Source organism: Lontra canadensis, unplaced genomic scaffold, assembly GCF_010015895.1.
Source record: "Lontra canadensis isolate GAN:19392208 unplaced genomic scaffold, GSC_riverotter_1.0 scaffold78, whole genome shotgun sequence".
Taxonomy (NCBI): Eukaryota; Metazoa; Chordata; class Mammalia; order Carnivora; family Mustelidae; genus Lontra; species Lontra canadensis.
Genome location: NW_022631072.1, coordinates 5,245,817 through 5,260,384, shown reverse-complemented (window position 1 = coordinate 5,260,384; position 14,568 = coordinate 5,245,817). Strand labels below are relative to the sequence as shown.

The 14,568-nt window shown below is 37.8% G+C and overlaps 1 protein-coding gene across 1 annotated transcript in view; it reads left to right on the top strand.

Moving 5' to 3' along the window:
- The window catches only part of TTC27 (tetratricopeptide repeat domain 27), a 169,858-nt gene that overhangs the window by 39,903 nt on the left and 115,387 nt on the right, over positions 1 to 14,568 (top strand). The window contains exon 9 of the mRNA XM_032881906.1: positions 58 to 124. Coding sequence (XP_032737797.1) covers positions 58 to 124 — 67 coding nt within the window. The remainder of the gene's footprint in view (positions 1 to 57; positions 125 to 14,568) is intronic.

Genomic DNA, 14,568 nt, shown 5'->3' with positions numbered 1-14,568 from the left:
TTACAACATGCATTATAGGATTAATTTGCCCCCCCCACTTTTTTTTTTAATTTAAAGCACAGATTTCCAGAAGAATAACCCAGTGCATAAGTTAACTGAAGAGGAGCTGCTGGCATTCACATCAGTGAGTAATGTCTTGTCCTTTCCGTTGTATGTTTTCCCTTGTACATTCTATTGCTTCTGATATACTCTTGCCTCTGATTGCTCATGTTGAAACACTGCCACTTAGGAAATTCAGGAGCCAAAAAACTCACCATTTTAGTTTCCAAACTGCATATATCTTGGCGTTGGTGTAAACACAAGCATTTTTCTTTGTACTTACTTGGATTTGAGTGCAGTGGCCAAGTATTTCTTGTTCATTGTCTAATGGAGCATCTGGTAGATGCTCCATAAATGTTCAATGAATAAATTAAGTGACAAAGCAGGAGTCTGAATCCTCAGTCTGAAGCCACTGTAGTGTGCACCTATTTGGTCTAAAATTGAGGGTGATGCCTACGGGCATGGGACGAGAAAGAGGATGTCGGAGAGCGAGGACCAGAAGCAGGAGAGGGGTTGTGGGTTATCCAGGCTGAGGGAGGAGGCAGTGTTGGGAGCATGAGGTGCTCGTTGGCATCCCGCACCGCAGGGAGAAAGGCTGTGGGTGCAGATAATCAGGAGGGCGCTGCTTATCTCTAGAACAGTTTGGGCAGAGGATTGTGTAGTCACCTCATTACAGGGAATTAAGGAGGGAACCCGGTGTAAGAAAATGAAATTGATAAAGACCACAATCAGAGAAGAACGGCAGTGAAAAGTAATAAATGTGTGAGGGTTTGAGATCAAAGAAGGCTTTTCAAGAACAGAAAAGTCACAGACCAAAGGGTCAGTCAGTATCTTCTTAGCTTTATGGATGAAAAGGTAATGCACGTCCTTGATGAGCACAAGTTGCTTAAGATAATTTTTTCAAAGACATTTTTATTATCATAGTTAAAATCAAGAGAGACTTCTGATGTTTTCTTTCTTCGTTATTTTTCCAGAAAAGGCAAAAATGAAGTACTTTTTATCTGGTAAAAAAGCTATTTCCTGCCTACGGTTTTGGAGTCCGTTGACTGTTAATCCCTTGAGTCCTCTGGGTGCCTGTTTTATTTTCCTTGAGTATCTTAGAAATCTTTGGTGTTTATGATGATAGATTATCTGTTTTTAGCTAACTATGTGGAAATGTCCCTGTTTAGTCATTACATATGCTATAAGGAATTTAACAAGTAAAGTGTTAAACATTTTTTAAAAAGATTAATTTAAAAAATTATTCTGTATTTATTCAGCTAATCTCTATTGAATACTGAATATATGTCAAGCATTGTGCTGGTCATTGGGGATACAGTGTCAACAAAGTCTTTTCCCTCTTGGCATTTACATTGATTAACATTCTTGTGGGGACAATATACGGTATACCAGGGAGAAATAATATATCTAACAGATGTGCTCTGGAGACATATAGAGCCGGATAAGAGAATACAGATGGCATGGGGAGGGCTGTTTTACACAAGGTGGTGGGGAGGATCTCAGTGGGAAGGATGTGGAGGGTCTGGAATGGTGGTGAGTTTGAATTACTATGGGGAAGTGCAGAGCTGAATGGGGACAAGTGTCTAGATGATGAATGTGACCAGGATGCCTGGGTTTCTTCTGATGATTGGGGTAAACAGGATGTAACATGTGCTAGGAGGTGTTCCCCTGACCTCTTATAGGGAGGAGGTCAGTAATAACATCTTCTTGGGACTGGACTTAGTAGTTTATCAAGGTATATGTATTATCCATAGTTATCCTAAAAAGACACTAAAATACTCTATATTCAAGCAGTTCTTTTTTTTTTTTTTTTTAAAGCATTTCCAATTGGTGGGGATGTATTTCTTGCTTTTTAAAAAACTTTTTCTTTTTTTCCTGTTTCTTTCTTTTTTCATTATTTTTATTTAAAATTTTTTAAAATTTAAATTCAGTTTAATTAACATATACTGTTATTAGTTCCAGAGGTAGAATTTAGTGATTCATCAGTTACATACAACACCCAGTGCTCATTACATCAAGTGACCTCCTTAATGCCCATCACCTACTTACCCCATCTCCCGCCCTCTACTCCAGCAGCCCTCAGTTTGTTTCCTAGAGTTAAGAGTCTCTTAATCTTTCATCATTTGCCTTTTGGACCCCCTTCCCCAGCACCCCCCCTCCTTGTTCCTCTCTGCTCTGCTGTGAAGTACTTCTGAAGTCATTAACTCTGGTAACCTTGGGGTGGGTAACTCATCTCTCCTAACTTGCAGTGAAGGTCATAAATTTGAGTTTTCCCCCAAGGGCTTTATAATGCATACTTTTTTGCTCTCTGTCCTCCTCCAACTCTCATCCAAGTTAGAAGTGACCTGAGGATCTTCGGAGGAAAGCTGTTTGATTACAGTGATGCATAATTCCAGGCCCAAGTCTTCTAAGGAGATGAGTTTTTTAATTCCAAGAAAGTCTTTAAATCATAAGAAGTAGGGCAAGGAACTTATATGTGAGGAAGGCTTTTAGGAACCCCAAGGATACTTTGTGATCTGCACCACCCGATTCTTTCGTTGATCCCAAAGGAAGCATACAGACTACACTAGAAAAATCCAGATGAGCCCTTGTCAGCTCATCCTTGTGTTTTTCGGTCCTTCGTGATATCCCTTCTTTGTGCACGATACTGAAGCAGGTAGTAAGATGAATTAGACGTGGCCCCTGGTTTCAATGAAGAATTTCATTGAGATTTATATCCTATATAATTGAATATCCAGTATATAAATAACCTGTATCTGTTACTCCAAAAGAATAATTGAGGCAAAAGGGAACACTTTCAGGTGCTATCCCAGTTCTGAACTCTTGAACTTCTTTCTGTGTCTTCCTGTTAACAAGGGTCATACTTGGCTTTATATTATAATTATTTGTATGTATATCTTGTCAGTGTCACAAAACTATGAACTCCCCATTTCAGGGGTTGGGCTCTGTTCTTCTCTGGGTCTTCATCGAGGCCCCATTTAGGCTTTTCCATGCTTCGGCCACAGCTGTTGCTCAACGAATGGCTGCGGAAGAGAATGAAGGAACGATGCTTGAACCCTGGCGAGGATTTATTTCTGCCCTATGCCTCGATGCTGCATTGCTCCACTTAGTTTTATAATTTTAGGTAGTGCTATATGATGTGCAGGATAACCACTTGTCTTATCTTCTCTTTCTGTGTAACGAGGGAAGGGGGGGGTTGTGCCCCTTCCTCAGCTCTGAAAACTTGTTTTGAAGATCAAATTCGAGAATGTCCTGAAAGTACCTTTGAGTAGGTAGAGCTGGCGCACCCATAGCTTTAGGGATGAGCGGTGCCACCTGATCACTGGTTTGCAGGAGAGCATCCTGCTTTCAAGGAATAAGAATTATTAAGCAGGTAAGACCTGTTTGAAATTGACTGTAGACGTGGGGAAGAAGGGAGCAGAGAGGAAAGAAGTAGCATACTCTTTGCTGCTGGGCGGCCAGTTCCTTTCCGCGGCAGTGGTGTGGTGGCCTGGAACTGGGGTATCCACTCTGGAGACTAGGAAGTGTCTTTTGTTAGTAGAAGAGCAAGAATAATACCAGTCTTCGTACTCCTGCCGGCAGACTGTAAGCATTTGAAGGGATGGGGACCGTAGCTATTCTCGGATAATTGGTAAATATTTATTGGATGAACAAATGAATGGTTCATTATTCCTGAATTTTGTTCAGTTTTAGTGAACTGTCTTAAAGTTGACTAAAATGGTAAAATCTCTTTTTTGGAGAAATTCTTAGTAGTGTTTTCCTATTGGTGTAGCTCGTTGAAATATATGCGATATATATGTTGGGAGAATGTTTTCATTCACCAGTGTCAGAAGCTTATCCTAAAAGGAATACTTTCTTTTGTTAAGGTTGTCATAATGTAGTGCTGTTCCCGAGATACTTGATCCACACATTTCAGGAAAACTGAATGACTCATAGTAAAAATAACCCATATTGTTTTAGAGAGCCATTTGTGTCGTATCGGCTTGATAATTTAAAATTAGCTGTTATCTACGTTATTTCCTTTCAGATGGGCCAAGTCAGTGACATTCAGTAATGCTTTTAATTTCCTTTCATTGTTGAAAATGGGAACAATTTAGTTAAATCATACAGGTGTTTCAGTTTTCATTGGCAGGCGTTTTGCTTCAGTGTGAATTGATACTGGCAGCCTGCCTTCTGAGTGTCTGCCCTGAAGCCCCAAGGTCTCTGCAAATGAAAAAAAGGAAAAAGACCTTTGGAAGTTGTACATTATATTGTATATATCTTCTCTTCCTGCTGTTAATTTTAAAGCTATTTAATAAATGCTTATCTATGAACATAAAATAGTTTGCAAACCATTTTTACAGATTAAAATGATTGCCTGTTTTTCTTTTAGGGCATACTCAGGAATTGTTAATTTTTTAAGATAGGCAATAGAAGTTTGTGAGATAGCCGTGATACTTCTGATAGTTTGTGTTAACACTACAGGATGACGCATTGTATATTAAGCAGTTATAGTTCAGGATTTTGGTTTCCTTTCTGCTTTGAATACTTGTCTCTCAAAATGTTACTTATACATTTTAATTTAATAGGTATGTATTGATAATGAACATTGCAGCAATCTCTGGGTTATAAATTGGTAACTTCTTTTTTTCCCAGATTTTATTTATTTATTTGACAGAGAGAGACACAATGAGAGAGGGAACACAGGCAGAAGGAGTGGGAGAGGGAGAAGCAGGCTTCCCACTGAGCAGGGAGCCCAATGTGGGGCTCAGTCCCAGGATCCTGGGATCATCACTGGAGCCGAAGGCAGATGCTTAATGACTGAGCCACCCAGGTGCCCCAAGTTGGTAACTTTTAAAGAAGTAAGAGATAGGCATGCTTTATTTTTTTGTACCAGTTCATAGGTTAACTGTTACTAAACAGAGGATTATTTTTTTTTAAGATTTTATTTATTTATTTGACAGAGAGATAGAGATCACAAGTAAGTAGAGGGAGAGAGAGAAGCACACTCTCCGCTGAGCAGGGAGCCCGATGCTGGACTCGATCCCTGGACCCTGGAATCATGACCTGAACCGAAGGCAGAGGCTTAACCAACTGAGCCACCTGGGCACCTCTAAATGGAGGTTTTTAAAGTATTTTTTGACTGTAGTTGAACTGAGTTCATTGTATATATCCTACTTCAGGAATGGACAGAATGAGTAACAGGATTAGTGGGATCAAGGTTCTTTTCTGCTAGACTTATTTCTTCACTGTTAACCATGGCTTAAGGTTAATACTTACTTGTGGGTTTACTTCTAGCCATGTTGGAGTAACTGGTACTGACTTTGAACTTTTACTGTAAGCAGTTACAAAACTGGACAAATTAGATGAAGCAGCAGTGCAAGAAAAGATAATAACTCGTGACCAAATAGTGTTTATCTCAAGAGTGAAGAACTGGATTAATATGAAACCATCTATGCAGTTCATCTTATTAGTATAGTAAAAGGGAAAAGCCAAATGATTATCTCAGTGGAAGCAGAGAAGCATTTGAAAAAAATTCAACAGACTTTATGTTATAATTTTGCTATATAATATAAAATATGTGTGTATAGTATATATTATATTAGCAAACTAGAAATAGAAGGGAATTATATATGACATAATATATCATATTATATTATATTAGTAAATTAGGAATAGAAGGACATCAATGAAGAATCTCTAATTAAAATCATTATTGATGAAAAAGTTTTTCCTCCTTAAGATCAGGAAAATGGCACTTCAGTTTTCCATTGAACTGGAAATCCCAGGCAGTGCAGTAAGACATGAAGAAGATGCAGAAGATATGTGGATTGGAAGGGAAGATATACAACTATCAGTATGCATAGATGACACAGTTGTGTAAGTAGGTAACCCTAAAGAATTGACATGAAAGCTACTGGGAGTAATAGGCAAGGTCTCAGAAGAATATAAGGTTAATTAAAAAAAAAATCCGTTGTGGGACACCTGAGTGGCTCAGTTGGTTAAGCTGAGCCTTTAGCTCAGCTTCCCAAACGTATGCATGTTCATGATCCCAGGGTCCCGGGTTTGAGCTCTGTGTGTTGTGCTTCTCCCTGTCCCTCTGTGTCTCCCCCTGCTCATGTTCTTTCTCACACGTGCTCTCTCAATCTCTTGCTGTCTCTCAAATAATATAAAATCTTAAAAAAAAAAAATCACTTGTGTTTATATTTTCTTAGCAATGAATGATTGGGAAAGACATTTTAAAACTATTTAGAATAACATAAGATAGCAAATGTTCAATGATAAATTTAACTGAAGTGTAGGACTTGTATACTAAACATGATAAATCTGAGAGAAAGAAGCTCTAAATAAATGGGAAAATTACAATGTTTATAGATTGGAAGACTCAATAGTGTTGAATTGACAGATCCTCCCAAAATTGAGCTATAAATTAAATCTAATAGTGATTGGATTCCTAGCAGGCTTTTTTTCTTTGCAGAAATCAATAGGCTGATTCTAAAATTTATTTGGAGGACTTCTGCTTTTGTGATGGCCAACTAAGCTCTGATTGGGACCATCCTTCTGCAGATAAAAATGACAAATTATAGACAAAATGAAGAAAGATTCTGGAGTGTTTTTTTTATTTTTTTATTTTTTTATTTTTTTATTTTTTTATTTTTTATTGGTTAGAAGAAAGGAATGACATTGGGTAGTTTTCTTGTTTCTATCCCAATGGCTAAAAATCAGTGTCTTAAATGCAAGGAAGCTAAAACTCCAAAAGCAATTCAACAGTCTTTCTGAAATAGTGATTGGGGCTACCATGACTGTTGGAATGTGAGGAAGAACATTTCATAAAAGAAAGAGTCACAGATGAGGATTCTTACATTTCTGTATATTTTTAAAATAATATACTCAGAATACATGTTTTTTTCAAGTACACATGGTATGTTCAGCAGGACCATATACTGGGCCAGCAAAATAAGTCTCAATAAAAAAAAAGAATATCGTATGGAAAATACTGTCTTTCCACAGTGGAATTTAATTTTATATAAGTAGTTGGTAGACATCTAGAAAAACTCCAAATATTTGGAAACTAAATAATTAAACAGCATACTTAGTCTGTAGATCAATAAACTATAAAGGAATTTATATATAAAAGTCAGTCATTGACCTAAATCTCCTACATTTCCTTAAGGTAAAATTGTAACATTGGGGTAATGAGCAATTTTCAGGGTTAGGGTTAGGGTTAGGGTTAGTGCCAGTGCTTGTCATCAATTTCAGAAGCACAACAAGAAATACTCACAGCCTAACTAACTTGTTAAGTGGAAAGAATGTAGATGTAGAACAAAAGGATGTTGCTCATTATTCATATTTAGTATCTTTACCTTTTTTTTTTTTTAAGGCCAAAGCAAGCTAGTTTTCCTTAAATATTATTAGAAACCTCTGTTCAAAAGAAACCTCGGATTCAGGTGGAGAAATACACTGTTTAGAGCTCCACTGGTGGGAATTTTGACCTTTGGCATCTAACACAGGTCATTGATGTCTTGAGTTGAATTATACGCCCTCATGATTGAGAGTCACCAGAAACAACAAACAGAAAGATAGCTAGGATGAATGTAAAACCTTAAGAATTCAGGTGGCAGGAAACTTAGGTATAAAAATAGCATAGGTAGTTGACATCTTCTAAAATACAGTGAGGTATTAATAGAGGATTTCAAGCAACTTCTTGTGTTAGTGGATATAAAAATACAGTTAATTGGACTTTATTTTAAGTCTGTAAATGCCATTTTTAGTAGAATCTGTATTAGGTCTGGGTTGTGTGGCACAGTTAACTTGGTTGAAGAGTATATAGAAATTCTTTGTAGTATCCCTGAAATTTTTCTGAAGGAGAAAAATAAATCTGAAAATAAAAAATTAAAGGAAAAAAAACTTCTGGCACAAAACCATACAGAAAATGAGCAAAGCCCATCACTGCCTCATGGCTAGCTAACTGTCCTTATTTGGGGTTGCAGATAAAAGAAGGGTGTTCAGACCACCATTAAACTTCTCTCAACCTGCCTGTGTCTCCCCCTTGCAGTGTGCTGCATACTATCTTTAGTAGCCAAGGAAACAGGCATGATGGGAGGCATTATGAAATAAACCTAAACACATAGGTTAAAATAAAGGAGGATTCATGGACCAGAGACTAGAGGCTCCCGTGATTGGAGATCAGAGGCAGTTGTGAGGGATGGCATTTTCTGACCTAATGGGACTGTCAGAACGTTCTACTAAGCCAAGACCCTCAAGCAAGTCTGAAGGAATCCTGAATTCATGGTGCAGCCTTGCTGTGGCAGCAGAAACCGGTTTCTCTGGAGGAAAACATCCCAAGTTAAAACTGAGCAGTGAGCTCACAATTAAAGATCAAAAGAGGGAAGGGAAGGCAAGCCACCGTGCTTGAGAGTCAACAAAGGCAGCAGTTCTCTGATTTATAATATAGAGCAGCTATATATGGCATGTTTAAAGAAATAGAGCAGGTACTAATCAAAAGATAGCTGAAAAACTTTTATTAGACTTTTGGGAAATGTAACTTTTAGAATTTTTTTTTTTTTTTAAGAGAATGAGAGTGTGCATACGCATGTGCAGGAGCTGCGTGGGGAGGGGTAGAGGAAGAGGGAGAGAAAGGAAATCTTGAGTAGTCTCTAGGCCCAGTGCGAGTCCGACACGGGGCTCAATCTCATAACCTTGAGATCAGGACCTGAGCCAAAATCAAGAGTTCGCTGCTTAACCGACTGAGCCACCCAGGTGCCCCAGAAATAGTTTGAAATTAAAAACCATAATAAAAATGCAACCCACGCTTTTCCACAGCAGAGAGATGTAAAACACTAAGAAGTTGTGTATAGCAGGTGTTTTAGAAATTTCAGTCTTAGAAGTATACCTAAGAAACTCTGGCATCTGCATCAGTAGATATGTGTATGAATGCCTCATAATAGCAGCATTTGTCATTATGGCAGAGAAACTGGAAGCAACCTAAATTTTGTTGACAGGGGAAGGGATAAATTGTGATATTTTATGTCATGGTTATGAAATATTATACAACAGTGAAGTGAAAATAAATGAACTGTAGCTATTAGCAACAACATGGATGAGTTCATAAATACAGTGATCAGGTAAAAAAAACTAGTCCCAGATTCACAGGTGTTTATATTATTATACTTCATAACTTAAGCTACTTATAATCCTCTGTATACATTACATAATAAAAAAATGAAGTCTATGGGGTGCCTGGGTGGCTCAGTGGGTTAAGCCTCTGCTTTCAGCTCAGGTCATGATCTCAGGGTCCTGGGATCGAGCCCCGCATCAGGCTCTCTGCTCAGCAGGGAGCCTGCAGGGAGCCTGCTTCCCTTCCTCTCTCTCTGCCTGCCTCTCTGCCTACTTGTGATCTCTCTCTGTCAAATAAATCTTAAAAAAAAAAATGAAGTCTAAAAACTATTTTGAGCAATGACAAGATCATTGAAATGTTATTTGATAAACGATTTTAAAGAGTAAACAGTTCTGATAGCATACATTTTAATTTTAAAGTGAATCTTATTGTTAATCATTAGGCTGGTGAGAAGCAGAATCAGTGATGATAGAGAACACTCATAGAAAGTAGAGGAAGGGCGCCTGGGTGGCCAGTCAGTTAAGTGTCTGCCTTTGGCTCAGGTCATAATCCCAGGTTTCAGGGATCAAGCCCCACATCAGATTCCCTGCTCAGCAGGGAGCCTGATGCTCCTTCTGTCCTCTGCTCGTGCTCTCTCGCACTCTCTCTCAAATAAACAAACAAAAAAGAAAAAGAAAGAAGTAGAGGAAAAAGCCTTAAGAAAAGCCCCCAATACAGAAATATATAGAGCTAAGCAACTTAGAGCTAAGTTGGTAAATACACTTGATCTTAAGGAGTCTTGTTCCAACCTGCGGCTTTGTGCTTCTGCTTTTGGCCATCACTGAAGCTGAAGAAAGCTCTTGCAGGTGTTTTGACATTGTGAACTAATGTGGTGTTCAAGGATGAAAAATTCAGCTTTAAAATAGTTTATATGTGTTAAGGAGGTCTCTTTCTCATGACGGTATGAAAGGCGAATCTGGCGGTGCTGATGAACTGGCAGAATGGAGGCCTTTTTTTTTTTTTTTTTTTTGAGGCAGACAAATGACCAACAGCTTGGTCTCTCTCTGGTGTCTGCTTTCTATACGAAAATCTGCAGAGCCGAGAACAGAGCTCTGAAAATATTGTAATGACAGGAGATTTGGATCTCAGGATTTGCCAAGGGTGCTCCTAGATAGTGTGGAAGAAATGAAGGTATAAAACATAGGACTTGCCTTCATGGAATTTTTAATTTAGCTCACATCAGATAAAGTTAGGGTAATGTAATTAGCAATACCAGGCAGTTTAAGCTACCAGTGGATCGCGTAGGTAAATGAATCCCCTAACTGCTCAGGAGAGAATAAAATGTTTAGGACAGAGCAAAGAAGGCTTTGTTCACTAAGAGAGGATTTGAATCAGTCCTTGAAAGACAGATGGGGTTTAGATGGAGTGATAGCAAGAGCAAAGGCAAGGAGATGGGGAAGTGTGATTGTACTGGGTTGTCAGCTGGGCTGGGAGATTTGGTTAGGGCAATAGTGAGACTTATGGGAAAACAGATTTCGGACAGATTTTAAATGGTCTGTGGAGCAAGGCCTGGGAATTTGGACTGCAGTTCTACTGGGGATAATTTATAGCCTAAACTGGGAATTTTAAACTTATTGTCATTTGATACAGATTTTGACAATGGATGCTTTTTAAAATAGTTCATTAAGAAGAGGGCGTAGTTATGCTTTTTATAGTATTTCTTTGTTCCTTGTATTGTAAGGTCAGCCTGACCTGGGTAGGCATCATCTGATTTGCCTTGAGTGTAGCCAAAGCATTATGGACTCTCCAAGAGAGGTCTGAGTTGGCTTTGATTTATGTGCGGAAAAGCAGCTATCTGAAAGCCCCTTCCTTCACGTTTAAAGGAGCAGACAGGCTGGCTGTCATATAAAGGATCCCAGTGACCTCTGGAAGAAGATTATTGGAAATGTGCAGTGATAAGAGTGAAAAGGAAATTTGTTTTTAATAGAAACAACACTCCAGATTTTCTTTGAGGGTGTTACAGAAATTTCTTTGCTGCTCTTCTGGGAATGATGGCAATGTTTCATGTGTTGGAATTGTTAGCTGCATAAAATAATGCCTCTATATAAAGCGTGTCATGATATTGAAATTTACTTTTTAGTGTGAGTTACAGGGATATTCATTGGATATTTCATTTCAGTTAACTGAGTTTTCTCAGATGTTAGATTATTACGGTTTTTTTTCTGGTTTGAGTCTGAGCCCTAGCCCAGGCGGTGATAAGCTCAGTGAGGTGTGCGGAGCAGTCTTCCTTTTACTCTCAAAATATCTGTTTGTCAACACTTGCTGAAGTGTGTTCTTTAACTTATAAAACATGGTAACTCTAAGGAAAAGAGATATTACTAGAGTTTATTTCAACTTTCATAGTAATAATATTTAGAGCATATATTATAAATTTATGATATAAATTATTATTATGGTATAAATTTAGAGGGTATATGATAAATTGATATAAATGTGATATTTTATAAATATGAAATAAATATAAATAAAATCATAAATCTATATGATATAAATAAATTTATGATTAATAAGTAATATTAATAAGTAATATTATAGAATATATGGATATTGTACACTTATAAAAGCTTACTGGGATCAGTGAATCGCCTTTCATAAATTCTGGTCAATAAGAGTTGAAAAATGAGAGAACTTTTCTTAGACAGTTGCACAAATGTTGTCACTTATATTTAGATGGTTTCTAACCTTTGCCCTGAAGTGTGAAAGTGGTGAGAATTCCATCTCATATACCAGCATATGGTTGCAAATAACACAGCATTCTTTTTTTTTTTTTTTTTTAAGATTTTATTTATTTATTTGATGAAGAGAAAGGGAGTGGGAGAGAGAGTACAAGCAGGGGGAGCGACAGGCAGAAGGAGAGGGAGAAGCACTGGACCTGGGGCTCCATCTCAGGACCTGGAGATCATGACCTGAGCCAAAAGTGACTGTTTGAGCCACCCAGGTGCCCCATGACACAGCATTCTTTAGCACTGTCCTGATTCTCAAAGTGCTGCAAGTTGTATACACCAAACTTCTTAAGCTTCTTCTTTTTTTAAAAAATTGGATTTTTAGCCAGCAGTCTTACTTCTGTGAGGCACTATTTCATCAAATTACTTGACTTAGCAGACTCTAAGTAAAAATAAATGGACTTAAGAAAAGAGAGCATATACAGCTATATGATTCCACTTACCTGACGTTCTTAAAATAGTCAAATGCATAGAAACAGAAGTGGCATGGTGGCTACCAGAGGCGGAGAGTACTCGGCAGTTGATGTCTAATGGATACAGGGTTTCAAGTGCAAGATGGAAAGAGTCCTGGAGATTAGTTGAACAACCATGTAGATGTACCTATCTGAACTGTACACTTGAAAAAATGGTTAAGGTGGTGGGCTGCCTTGGGGCTCCTGGGTGGCTCAGTTGGTTAAGTGTCTGACTCTGGATTTCTGCTCAGGTCATGATCTCAGGGTCCTGGGATCGAGCCCCAAGTCGGGCTCTTCACTTGGTGGGGAGTCTGTTTGAGGATTCTCCCTCTCCCTTTGTCTCTGCCCCACTCGTGTGCTCTCATTTTCTTTTTTTTTCTTCCTTTCTCTCTCTCTCTCAAATAAATGAATAAATCTTAAAAAAAGAAAAAAAAAAAAAGATGGTGAGGCACCTGGTTGGCTCAGTTCATTAAACATCTGACTCTTGATCCCTCCTCAGTTCTTGATCTCAGGGTCCGGAGTTCAAGGCCTGCATTGGGCTCTGTGCTGGGCATGGAGCCTACTTAAAAAAAGAAAAGGTTAAGATGGTAATTTTTATGTTATATGTATTTTACCACAATTTAAAAAAATATTACAAAGGGAAAGTAAAGATAGCATGTACAATAAAGGTCAAAGATATGAAATTCCAAGAAATAAATGTCTTAAGATTTACAAGACCTCAAAAAAAAAAAAAAGATTTACAAGACCTCAATATTAGAATCTACAAAACATAATGAGAGAAAGCAATGAAGACTTACATAAATGGGAGCATCTGCTATGTTCATGGAGGAATCAATATTTTAAAATTTCAAGTCTTCTCAAATTAACCTATATAATCAATGCAATCCCTAACAGAACCCCAGAGTTTAATTTTTTACTTTGGAGTTGTGTCGCTGTTGTTTTTGGTTTTGTGGAACTCAAGCTGACTTTAAAATTCATATGGAAATGTAAAGGGCTAAGAAGAGCTGAGACAGTCATGAAGTACTAAAGGATATATTCATCGCCAGACAGCAAGCCCTGTTATGAAACTGTATTATTTAACTACATTATCGCTTATCGTCTTGTGGTCCTTGGACTGGCAGCATCAGCATCACCTGGGAGCTTGTTAGAAATCAAGTTATTTGGCTCCATCTCAACCCCTTATTGAATCAGAATCTCTGGGGTTGAGGCCAAAGAGCCTGTATTTTAGCAATTTCTCTATGTTGTTCTTAGGCGCTTGAAAGTTTGAGAAGCACCAAATTAAGACATTTTGACATAAGAAAGTATGAACCAAGCAGTAGAACAAATAGAGAGTCCAGAAACAGATCCATACCTATAGGGTTCATCTGATTGATGACAAAGCTGGCATTGCGGTACAATGGAAAAGAGTTGGCATTTCAATAAATGATACTAGATGGTTTATGTCCGTATAGAAAAAGCTATCTTAACCCTTATATCATGCTGTATATACAAAAATCAATTCTAGACTGGATATATGAAAGTGAAAAGCAAAACTGTAAAGCTTTTAGAGGAAAAAATATGGGAGAATGTCTTTGAGATCTTAGGACAAATGGTACAACACAGCTCTAACCATAAGACAAAAATATAAATAAGTTGGACTACACTAATATTAAGCACTTCTCTTTATAAAAGATGTCATTAATATTGGAAAAGCACTTAGACCACTGCCTTGCCACCAGGTCGTATGTGTTACATGAATGTTTGTCAAGAGTATAAATAATGTATTACCCTCCTCCCACAAAAGTACTTATGTTCAAAAAATATAAACTTAACAAATTATTAAGAAAAATTCTGACAATCCAGTAGAAAGAATAAGCAAACGATTTCAATAGGGACTTAATAAAGTGGTATTAAAATGGCCATTAACGTATTAAAACGTGCTCAACTTTATTAGTCATTAGAGAAATGCACACTAAAACCATAACGCAATACTACTCCATACCCACAAGAATGGCTAAAATGCAAAACAGTATTGAGTGTCGTAAAGATGTGAAGCAACAGGAGTTCTCTTATATTTCTAGTAAGAGTGTTGAGTGGAATAACTTTTCAGAAGATTGGGAGGAACTATGGAAGCTAAATATATTCATACTCTGTGATCTTGCAGTTTCACTCCTAAGTATAAACCCAACAAAATACTTGCGCATGTTCACCTAAAGAACATGTCTTAGGGGGTGCCTGG